Here is a 10,993-nt window from a genome sequence, read left to right as displayed (position 1 = left end):
GAACAGGAGGCACAGTGCAAGCTGTGAGGAGGGGGCCGAGGGGGCGTGGCCGTGCCCAGGCCTGGGTGTGAAGCCAATGGCCGTCAGCAGACGTCAGTAGAGTATGGCGTGACGTCTGGCGGCGCAGGCTGAGCGTCGGAAGCCATTTTGGCTGCCACCTACCTGAAGCAATGTCTTCCTTTGGTCACGACAAGGCCTGGATGGAGGCCGGAGGCTTTGGCCTGGAGGCTGCTGAAAGAACCGAATACCAGTCTCTGTGCAAATCTAAACTCTTATTCCTGGGAGAGCCGAGCGGTGCGGGTCTGGGTTGGGCTTTGGGGACCGGGAGGTGTAATTGGTATGCAATGGGGTGGGGCATTCTCTGGGGAACCGAGTTCCTCCTCGTTGGGAAAGGTTGGAGTGGGAGGAGGGAGGGCTCATAGAAACTTTGGGGGGAGAAACGGCACCGAGGGCAACGATTGGCCTGCTTAACTCCCTCACAGTAGGGAAGACATCCGTCATCACCCGCTTCATGTACAACAGCTTCGGCTGCGCCTGCCAGGTAAGCCCACCACCGAGTCATATGGTACATTTTTGCCGCTCTTCTTGGCGGACTCACCTGGAGATTCTCCTCCTCAAAGTTATGTATTATAAGCATTGGGAAGTAGAGCCAGGACAACTTCTTGAAGGGTCATTCTCCACTTTGGGTTCTAAGACCGCCTCATACTGGGAATAGAGGGAATGCTGGAGTGTATCTCACTTTCTTTTGCAGGCAACTGTTGGAATTGACTTCTTGTCTAAGACCATGTACTTGGAGGACCAAATAGTGAGTGTTAACTCTCATACCACAAACCCTACACTTCAACCCCTTAGGCCTATTCATCACAGTTGGGCAGTTGGGTAGCACCATCAAAAAAACTGAAGCCTCTTCAAATTACCAAGCCCTATGATGCTTCTTGTTCTGTCTGCCTTCATCTAATCTCCAACTGTAACATAAACTCCAAGAGACCTTGAATCCTTAAATCTGCTGTGCTGTAGGGTCTTCCTGAATCAAAACAGTATATTGAAATTGGTTGGACCTGTCCTAGGACTGTAGGCCACTTGGTTTGAGGCTATAGCAGCCACTTCTCAGGGATCCACTCTCCCCGACCTTTTGTATTCTGCCTTTATTAGGTTTGAGCTTTTTAAAAAGGCTAGTTTCTTTTCTACCTTTCCCCATCTTCTTCCTGAACATTTGTTTTATGCAGGTTCAGCTGCAGCTATGGGACACAGCTGGCCAGGAGCGCTTTCACAGCCTAATTCCTAGCTACATTCGTGATTCAACTATTGCAGTGGTTGTCTATGACATCACAAGTGGGTGTTATGCAATGTTTTATTTCAAAAGGGGATTATAAAGGGATTGATAGGGAGATTGATAAAATTAGCAGAGAGGAAGTGTTCTCTCCAAATCTCTCCTAAATGTTTCAACACTCTGCAACATACTCTCTTGCAGACATCAGTTCTTTTAAGGAGACAGATAAGTGGGTAGAATATGTACGAGCAGAAAGAGGTGACGATGTTGTCATCATGTTGGTGGGTAACAAGATTGATTTGGATAACAAAAGGTAAAGTATAACTACAATTTCTTCTGGCATACCTAAAATTCAGTCTCTATGGGGAGGGTCAACTGTGCTCTATTTACTTGGGGAGGAGTTACCTTAGTCTCCTCTGCCCACTACCAGCACTGCAGGAGAGGAAGGACAGGGGGGCGTCCCATCAGGGCACAAGGATATGTGGGGGGTATAGGAGAGAGTCCCCACCCTGTAATCAGACGAGTCATGGGTTTAAGCCTTCTAGAGTTCCTGGCCCTAGGTAAGCATCATTACACCTCAGAAGAATCTATCCATATCCAATAACTCTGGCCCTTTTCATCATTTCTGATTCGTCCAGACAAGTCACTGCAGAAGAGGGTGAAGAAAAATCCAGAAACCTCAATGTGATGTTTATTGAGACCAGTGCCAAAACCGGTTACAACGTGAAAAAGGTAATACTTGTTTCTTTCTATAATACTTTAACTGCACTCTGTCTGTAGCTACTACCACTGTTTACTCTTTTGGATAACCTTGGCTTATCTTTTGTGGGGTGGGGGTCAAGATTCATCTCCCCATCATGTATCTCAAAGGCCCTGAATTATTCCAGCCTCTGAACCTGACCTTTTCTTTCCCTTTTTTTTTTTTTTTTTTTTTTGGTCACCATTCACACACACACAGCTGTTCCGGCGTGTGGTTTCTGCCCTTCTTTCCACAAGGACTTTACCTCCACCAAAAGAGGGGAGTATCCTTTTTCCTAGCTTTGCTGGGGTAGGGAGTATACAAGTAGAGAAGGTAAGTTTCCTTTGCTGAGTTGATGCCTGAGTGGTACTTAAGGGGAAAATGGGACTAACTTTAGCCCAAAGTAGTTCGTTGGTTTGCCTTTAGGTGAGAGGGATTGTAAGATCAGAATTCCTCTTCTACATCTCCTAGAAGCTGACCCTGGGTGTTGAGATTTGACTCCAGTCACCTCACTGTATTAGCTTCCTTAACACACACTTCAGCGGTTGAAATCGAACTGGAATCCTTGGAGGAGTCAGGCAACAGAAGCTATTGTTCCCGTTGACAGCTTAGGCTTTCTCTGCCTCATTTGATGGATTTCTTACATTTGGGGTTGCCATGCCAGTTCTCCTCCCCACCTCGTTTTATGATACATGGCCACTTACTCTCTTCCAATTCCTAGGCTTGGGGTAAAAACAGAGCCCCTGAAAGTGCTATCATTTTTTCCCGACTGCATCTCACAGCTACTGGGTGAAAGCTTCTTGCAGCACCTGGGAATTCTACCTTACCTTCTCTGATGGCTAAAAGACATCTGTAGAGAATACAGTTCTATAAGCAGCTGACATACTTCAAAGGCCAATACAATTCATTCTCCACTGTTTGTTGTTGTTTACGTACACCCTCAATAAATGGTTCTTTAACCTAAGGCTGTTACTGCTTGTGCTTTCTCCACACTATACCTATATTTCCACAATGCAATTATCTCATGTTGGTGCCCTAACATAGAACCAATCCAAGTATCTCAAGTGAGAACCAATTTAGGGCAGGAGGGTTTTTGCCTCTTAGGCCCATGGCACCTGGCTGGGACTTTTTACCATGTTTTTCATACTTCTTAGATACATTTTTTAAGACCTGCTAACCACAGGGAGAGTCTTGGACCTCAACATTCAGCCAAGTCACCCAACATGCCTTTATGGAAGTAACCAAGCTACTATTTTCTTTCTTTCGTGGCCAATGCGGGGCAGGGGGTCAGCAAAAAGGAGCACAGAACAGGATTTCCCAGGAAGCACAGAGACAGCTACATTAATTCTACCTCCAGCTCTGCTCTCAAGGGATGTTGCCACCTAATAATAGCACTGAGGCTCTAGAAGAAGTATGTCAGTAGAGCTGGGGTGGGATATATAGGAAGAACCAGACCTTCCTCATAGAGTATAGTACTACTATTTAGAACAATGTTTCCTACATTTGAAGACTTATTTACTTATTTCCTTTGCTTCTTTAAAAATCCAGATTTCCAGATTCCACCTCAGACTAACAGAATCATTGTCCAGTAGACAGATCTATAAATATATATTTAAGTTCCCCAGGATTCTTTCAAGGCAAATTCTGGGACTTCATCATAGGGGTACATCACCCCACGCCACAGTAGAAAACTTTTTTTGTTTTTTTTCCTTTGAGACAGTCACTCTGTCAGCCAGGCTGGAGTGCAGTGGCACCATCTTGGCTCACTGCAACCTCCACCTCCAGGGTTCAAATAATCCTCCTGCCTCAGCCTCCCGAGTAGCTGGGATTACAGGCAGTGTGCTACCATGCCCATCTAATTTTTGTATTTTTAGTAGAGATGGGGTTGCACCTTGTTGGCCAGGCTGGTCTCGAACTCCTGGCCTCAAGCTATCCGCCCGCCTTGGTCTCCCAAAGTGGTGGGATTACAGGCATAAGCCACAGCACCCAGCCTCACACTAGAAAACTTTCAATTCCAAATCGGTATTTTGAACATGTCAGTGGCGATGGCATAGGCGTGACCAGGAATCCTGTAATGGTGGATTGGTAACTAAAGATCTAGGAACATGGCAGAATGTTATTTGGGGCTGGGGTGAAGAAAAGGGAGAAGTCAGCAGTTAGTACTACTCAACTTACAAGTTGGAAACTGTGAACCAATTTCTTACTGCTGCCTCAGAAAAGAAATGCATCTAAGCCCCTTCCTTAGTTTATGTTCCAGATCAAAGAATGTGGGAAAGGAGAGAATTATATTAATACTGTCCCCTGCAGAGAAATGTTCAAAGCTCCTAGGGGAACGGGCAGTTTCTTTAGTGCCCCTCACTCTATGCCATTCCTTAGTTATACTGTGGTTAAAGTTCCTCAGCCTCCCTAATGTTCTAGTCAGACATCATAGGTAGTTGCGAGGTAGGTACAGTGTTGCTCTGTTCCTTCCAGTGGCTCCTCTCTTTGGAAGAGCTTTTCCTTCCCTCGATAGCATTTTACATCCAATCGGTAACATTCAAAAGCCACACCAATATTTCTTCAGCACTGTGTTTTACTTTTTGGGGGAGAGGCTAGGAGGAGGAAGGGGTGAAAACAGAGTCTCTTTGGAGTCCTCAAAAGTGTATGAATCCTCTGGTAGTACAAGGATGGGATAAGATGGTCAGGGAAGTCAGATGGAAAATCCCCAAGATTCTTTTTGCTACTGATTTCTATAATTAAAATGTGACATATGTAAGGGACTAGTACATGGTATTCAATAAATGTCAGCTGTCTTTCCTAACTAGGTTCCTCACAGGCTAGGTTATGCCTAGATATCATCCTCCTTTCAGGGAATGAAGCTCACCTAGAAAACTAGGGAACTAAAAGTGCAATACAGTTTGGGTAATGCAGTTGGTTAGCTGTCTCCCCATCCTCCCAACTCACTATTCCAGGGAGGGGCTGAAAATAGAAGTGGCTCTCCTGAAGTCTAGTTAGCATGTCATGGCAGAGTCCACATGAAGGGCTGTGGGCTGCAACTTTCTAGTGCACAGTCCTCTCTTTTTGGCGATGATAATCTGAAGGAAAGAAGAAGAAAAGGAGGAATAGAGCAGGTTATCTTCACGCTTGAGCTCCCGATTCCCTATCCCCAACTTGTAGGGCCTCTAGTTATCAGTATTTAAAGAGTTCTTACTTAGGGCCCTGTCAGGAAAGTTAAGAAAGTGGCACTTACTATAGGGAAAGAAGCGGACACGCATGCTGATTTCACGAGCTGTCTTCAGGATCTCAACAGCCTGGAAGGAACACAGCAGCTTGTACAAATGAAGAGCTATGACCCAAGACAGAATCATAACATGGGGAAAGGGATTTACCACTCCAACCTCTGTATCACTAATAGCTGCTTCCCTCTGGTACTTTCCCCAGGAGAGGTGCTTACTTTCTCTTTTTTTTTTTTTTTTTGAGACAGGGTCTTGCTGTGTTGCCTGGGCTGGTCTTAAATTCCTGGGCTCACGTGATCCTCCCGCCTCAGCCTCCTAAGTAGCTGGGATTACAGGCATGTATCACAGTACCCAGCAAAATGTTTTCTTATTAAGTTACAGATCAGGCCACTCCTGTCCAAGATGTCCTATTTGAGATGGCTTCTTGCAGCACCACAGCCCAAGCACTGTGCTCACCTTGCTGTGTTCAATATCTTGGAAATCCACATCATTCACAGCTAGAACTTGGTCCCCTTCCTGAAGTCCTGCTCTATGTGCATCAGAGTCAGGAATTACCTGTTGGTAAAGAGAGAATACATATGATTGGGATGCGATAATTGCAGAAGACTGTCAGTGAAATTCGGTGCTATTCAAATGTAAGGTGCTACTGTTTTTCTGTGATAATCTATGCAGACAGATGGCCTGCCAAATGAAAAGTTTAAAGTGGGAAAAGGGGTGTCTCCATTATACCCCTTCTATGAATCCACTGAGTCATCCTCTCAGCCTTTGGGACATTAGGGTTCTGCAATCTGTTAATTTAACAAAGGGAAGTAACTATCCATATTGCCTACTGGGCATAAATACCTTGGAGATGAAGATGCCTAGCTGGGAGGCCTTTCCTCCTCGGATGTTAAATCCCAACTGTAAGACAAGAGCACAGAATGGGGGCTCAATAGAGACCACAAACACAAGAACAACTAGTAGCATCATTGTGCAGTAGCTCAGCCTGTGTGTCCCTGAGAGGAAAGTCAGAAGTTGTAGAAGTGTTATCTCAGCTTTTCTGTCCACAAGAAGGAAAGTTTCCTCACATCTGCACCTGCTTTCCAATCCATCCCCCCAACACTGCCAACTTCTGGTATGGATGAATCTAGCCTGGAATAAGGCTTCATAAGTTCACCTGAGCTCCAGGAGGCTTCTTCAGTGTGATGGTTCGGGGCAGAAACTGGGTCAACTCATTGTTGTAGTCTGGGTGGTGCACCCTCTGCAAGACACAGCAACCCCAGAAATTTTACCAGTCTTACTTCACACCTACCTTCATTTGGATCACTAATGAATCACCCTGAAGTCAGGAAAAGGAAAGGTCATAGACTTAATTTAAGTAGAACAGATAACACTGACTAAATGAGTAGATGGACAGCATTGGCACAGCCCAGTAGCTCCCCATTTCTTCACTTTTTTTTTTTTTTTTTTGAGATGGAGTTTTGCTCTTGTTGCCCAGGCTGGAGTGCAATGGCTCAATCTCGGCTCACCGCAACCTCCGCCTCCCAGATTCAAGCGATTCTCCTGCCTCAGCCTCCCTAGTAGCTGGGATTACAGGCATGTGCCACCACGCCCGACTAATTTTGTATTTTTAGTAGAGACAGGGTTTCTCCATGTTCGTCAGGCTGGTCTCGAACTCCCAACCTCATGTGATCTGCCTGCCTCGGCCTCCCAAAGTGCTGGGATTATAGACATGAGCCACCGCGCCTGGCCTTCGCCTCTTAACAGTATGGAAAGGAAGGCTCCAACCGGTGTGAATAGACCCCAGCAAGAGGCTTCCACAAAGAAGTTCCCAATGGGTCCTGTTGCTCAGAATCCAGCTTCTGGGTCTCCTGGCTACAAGTGCTAAGATGCACTCTCCATGTCGCCTTCTAACCCTGCCATCCTACCTTTCATGCATCATCTCATGCCCAGGGGGAAAAAATCTCCTACTCAGGAATACAGATGGTTCCCACCTCATGAGGAGGAATCCATGCTGGAGGATTCTCATAGGCAGGCAAGAAAACCACCGGGTAGTCATCATAAGGAATCCGGCTGTCCATCTCGGGCAAGGCCCTGGAAGAGTGAATCAGAACAGACAAAAAGTGGTTCAAAAGGGAGAGCAGCCCAGCAAGTTTCAGAAAGCAGCTCTAACTCATTCCAAGGCAGTCAGTCTACGGGCACAGCCCACATCTAGGTGTTAAGGTTGGAGGAGAGCAGGAAGGAAGAAGAAAACTCTTAACTTAGCTAAACATCTTCTGGATGCCAAGCAACCTGCCAGGTACTCTAGACAGAGGACCCCATTTTTCACAACAATCCTGCAAAACAGATGTTACCGTCTTAAACCTGGAGAAGAGGAAACCAGGGTCGAGTCTAAAAAGATCTACTTTCGAAGCCCAAGCGAGTGTTAACTATCCGCAAGGACTCGGGGCAAGGCACCGCCCCACATTTCCTAGATGTGATTAGTAATGGTAGGGTCCCCAGATCGACCCTTCCTTCACCTGACCAGCCACCTCCCACGTCCCCGCCCCACTTTCTGCCTGAGTCCCGCGCTCTCGGCCGCATAAACGCCGCACCGCCTCACCAGTGGGCAGTCCGCAGCGACCTCAAGCTCCGCTCACCGCCAATTCAGTCTGGGAACCGGAAGCGGATGCTCCGCAAGGTCGAAAAGAGGCCGGGCCAGGGTGCGACAAACTGACCCTCCCCTTCCCACCGCGCCGGCCTGCGCGCGCCGACGTGCGCGCTCCGCCCTCGGCATTCCGCACTGCAATTGGTTGGCGTCTCCGGGACGGATTTGAAACTTGGCGGTTAAAGCTCCGTCTGGGACAGGGCGGCGGGAGACCCAGGGAGAACGGGGAAGGGACATTTAGTTTGGTGAGTTACGGGGGCACACCTTAGCTCAGAACCTGTTTTTTCCCGGTACCCTAGGGCTTTGGTTCTTTGTCGCTGTCCCCGTTGGAGTTTTTTCTTTGCCTTTCAGACGCGCGTACACTCTCTTTAGAGTGCAGGGCTGAGGGACCGTCCAGCCCTGGCCAAGTCCTGGAGAGTGAATCTCCCAAGGCAGTGTTCCCGCTGAGAAGGGTCGGAACCGAGAAGGACGCCCTCCCACCCCTGCTGACCTGCTAACATTCATCAGCGAGCCTTCTTTTTTCCCCCTCGGAGAGACGGTGCTGAGATAGGATCATGAAGGAAGAGGTGAAGGGAATTCCTGTAAGAGTGGCGCTGCGTTGTCGCCCTCTGGTCCCCAAAGAGATTAGCGAGGGCTGCCAGATGTGCCTTTCCTTCGTGCCCGGGGAGCCTCAGGTGCGTAGCAGAGTCAAGAGCCTGTGTCTGAACAGCTGGGGCCAAATGGTAACGAGGGGTGTGGTCTCGCCTTTCATTTCTTCCCTTACGCCTTGTCCCTTGCCTTCTCTAGGTGGTGGTTGGTACAGATAAATCCTTCACCTACGATTTTGTGTTTGATCCCTCTACTGAACAGGAAGAAGTCTTCAATACAGCAGTGGCGCCACTCATAAAAGGTGTATTTAAAGGTGAGGCGATTTGATTCCTCGATCATAGCATATATATTCCTTGAGCATATACGATGTGCCAAGCACTGTGCTTGGGCACTGCAAATACAGGAACGGATGAATCATGATACATGCCTTCAAAAAGCCCTTAGCCTAATAACATTTGTGAAAGTCTCTCTACCCTTGAAGCTAGTTTTATTCTGTATTTGTTCTATGTGGTTCTGTTCATCTTTGACTTGTATATGTTTGTGTTTATCCTGGAACTTCATTAGATTATAAATTCTGTGGTGGTTGCTGAAGGTGATAAGTGTGCCAGCCTACTTGAGTCTCAGGCACTGCAAAGCTTATTGAGGGATTCAGGTGATAAACAATATAGCTTCGAGGCCCTGAAGGAGTTCAAAGTCCAGGGAATAGGAATGAAGATAGATGATTACATAAATAATTTTGAATATATAAAAATTTTTAAATTTTTTGTACTTACCTTTTAGAAGAAAAATTTTTCAAGTTAAAAATATACAACAGAGTCAGTCCTATAGAAGTAGCTCTGCTCTCATACAAAGTGGTATGAAAAACAAAAGGATGACTCTAACTCAGCTTGGGGAATTTGGGGTGAATTTCACAGAGTGGGAAAACTTTGAGATAGGTCTTGAATAATGAGTATAATTCTTTTAGCTGGAGAAGGGGAGTTCCTAAAGCCTCTGAATACTATGACCAGTTAATAATCTTTATTGTGGAAGCTAAGTCTTTAATGCTGTTGAAGACCATAGCAGGGTTCTAAAGAAGGGAGCAGTGCCTGAGAGATGTCTAATTATTATTCTAATACAGTGGTTATTCAAGATTCAAAACAGAGGTTCATTTAAAAGAAGTAGAATCATGGCATGCTAGTGCCTTAAAGCTGAAAGAGACATTTGTGTATCATCTAGTTTGTTTTTCATCCAAAGAAAAATGCATTCTAACAATATCTGTTAGGTGAACTGCCAGCGTCTAAAATTTTTTTGACAGGGAACTCACTGACTCACAGGTAGTCCAGTTGAGATTTGGGTTTTGGACAAGTCTAATTATGTTATAAAGATCTTTATATTGAGATGAAATTTGCTTCCTGGTAAGTTCTACCCGGTGATGTTAGTTCATCCCTTTAGAAGCCTTCTTCCAGGCAACAGCTATTCACATATTTTTTCACGTTTTTTTGTTTAATGATTGGCTCAAGGAACATTGAAATTTTTGTTTCAAAATTTTAAGATATTAATGCAATAATTTCAAACGTATAGAATGTTGCAAAAACAGCATAAAAAACATTTTTTCCCTGAACCATTTGAGATGAGTTGTTGGCCTGATACCCCCCATACTTTAGTGTATATTTCCTACAAAAAAGGACTTTCTTCTAACTTACCACAATACAACCATCAAAACAATAAAATTTGCACTGCTACATTACTACCATCTATTCCTGAAACCCCATTGAAGTTTCACCAATTGTCCCAGTAAATATTTTATGGCAAAAAGATCTAGTTCAAAATCACATTGTTTTATTTAGTTTTGCTGTCTGTTTAGTCTCCATTCTAAAACAGTTCTTTAGTCTTTTTTTTTGGCTTTTATGATTTTGACATTCTTTAGTCTTTTTTTGACTTTTATGATTTTGACACTTTGAAGGTTACAGGCCAATTATTTTGTAAACCGTTTTTCAATATTGTTTTGTCTGGTGTTTACTTATGATTAGATTCAAGTTGTGTATCTTTTAGCAGGAATATCACAGAAGTGGTGCTGTCTTCTTCTCACTGAAGCCTGTTGGGCAGCACATGATTTTGATTTATTCTGTTACTACTGGTGTTCACTTTGATCATTTGATTAAGGTGTTAATCTGCTGGGCTTCTCCACTATAACGTTAATCTTTTTCCTTTTTACATACAGTAATTGGAAGACCATTAAATGTTTCTATCTAATTCTCTTCTCTTTAATTATCCCCGCCTTTCCTTTAGCCATTCCTGAAACAATATGGTTTTCAGACCCTTCACTATCTGGTCAGATTCCTCAGGCTATCCCTCCACAGCTTAGTAAGAGCACCACAGTTCTACTTTTATATTCTTAACTTGGGAAACTGATAGAATTAAATTATGTTCTTTAAAGGCAACATAAAGTAGAAAGTGATTCCAATATACATGTGTTTGCTTAACATTGCCCTCGGTTGCAAAAACAAAGCCAATATTTTTTATAGTACTCGGAACTCCTGGTACCACAGAGCCCTGAATATTTTGTAAAAACTACT

At 44.9% G+C, this 10,993-nt stretch overlaps 3 protein-coding genes across 6 annotated transcripts in view; 2 read left to right on the top strand and 1 right to left on the bottom strand.

The window, feature by feature from the left end:
* The first annotated feature begins 130 nt into the window (after window positions 1–130).
* Window positions 131–2,973, top strand: RAB41 (RAB41, member RAS oncogene family). 2 transcript variants are annotated; one of them, XM_023202416.1, is made up of 8 exons: window positions 131–294; window positions 486–541; window positions 752–805; window positions 1,227–1,332; window positions 1,472–1,583; window positions 1,909–2,002; window positions 2,229–2,292; window positions 2,552–2,973. In XM_023202416.1, the coding sequence occupies exons 1-8, from the start codon at window positions 171–173 to the stop codon at window positions 2,611–2,613; spliced, it is 672 nt and encodes a 223-aa protein (XP_023058184.1). In that variant the 5' UTR covers window positions 131–170; the 3' UTR covers window positions 2,614–2,973. The 2 variants fall into 2 exon arrangements, with proteins under 2 accessions (XP_023058184.1, XP_026307576.1); XM_026451791.1 differs by having other exon boundaries at window positions 171–294; window positions 483–541.
* A 1,590-nt stretch (window positions 2,974–4,563) lies between these two features.
* On the bottom strand, window positions 4,564–7,925 carry PDZD11 (PDZ domain containing 11). Of its 3 annotated transcripts, XM_023202395.2 has the most exons (8): window positions 7,806–7,891; window positions 7,465–7,539; window positions 7,198–7,297; window positions 6,381–6,464; window positions 6,068–6,124; window positions 5,681–5,779; window positions 5,239–5,299; window positions 4,564–5,083 (listed from the first exon to the last, which is right to left on the bottom strand). In XM_023202395.2, the coding sequence occupies exons 3-8, from the start codon at window positions 7,282–7,284 to the stop codon at window positions 5,049–5,051; spliced, it is 423 nt and encodes a 140-aa protein (XP_023058163.1). In that variant the 5' UTR covers window positions 7,285–7,297; window positions 7,465–7,539; window positions 7,806–7,891; the 3' UTR covers window positions 4,564–5,048. The 3 variants fall into 3 exon arrangements, with proteins under 3 accessions (XP_023058163.1, XP_023058162.1, XP_023058164.1); XM_023202394.2 differs by lacking the exon at window positions 7,465–7,539 and having other exon boundaries at window positions 7,806–7,925; XM_023202396.1 differs by lacking the exon at window positions 7,465–7,539 and having other exon boundaries at window positions 5,239–5,334; window positions 7,806–7,903.
* Window positions 7,926–8,016: 91 nt separating this feature from the next.
* KIF4A (kinesin family member 4A) overlaps window positions 8,017–10,993 on the top strand; it is a 134,900-nt gene continuing 131,923 nt past the window's right edge. Inside the window, exons 1-3 of the mRNA XM_023202397.2 lie at window positions 8,017–8,095; window positions 8,202–8,524; window positions 8,637–8,751. Of these exons, the coding sequence (XP_023058165.2) occupies window positions 8,405–8,524; window positions 8,637–8,751 (235 nt within the window). The 5' untranslated portion in view covers window positions 8,017–8,095; window positions 8,202–8,404. The remainder of the gene's footprint in view (window positions 8,096–8,201; window positions 8,525–8,636; window positions 8,752–10,993) is intronic.

The sequence above is a fragment of the Piliocolobus tephrosceles genome, chromosome 12 (genome assembly GCF_002776525.5).
Source record: "Piliocolobus tephrosceles isolate RC106 chromosome 12, ASM277652v3, whole genome shotgun sequence".
In the NCBI taxonomy this organism is placed as follows: Eukaryota; Metazoa; Chordata; class Mammalia; order Primates; family Cercopithecidae; genus Piliocolobus; species Piliocolobus tephrosceles.
The sequence above is the reverse complement of the archived record's forward strand: the minus strand, read 5'-3'. Positions and strand labels throughout refer to the sequence as shown.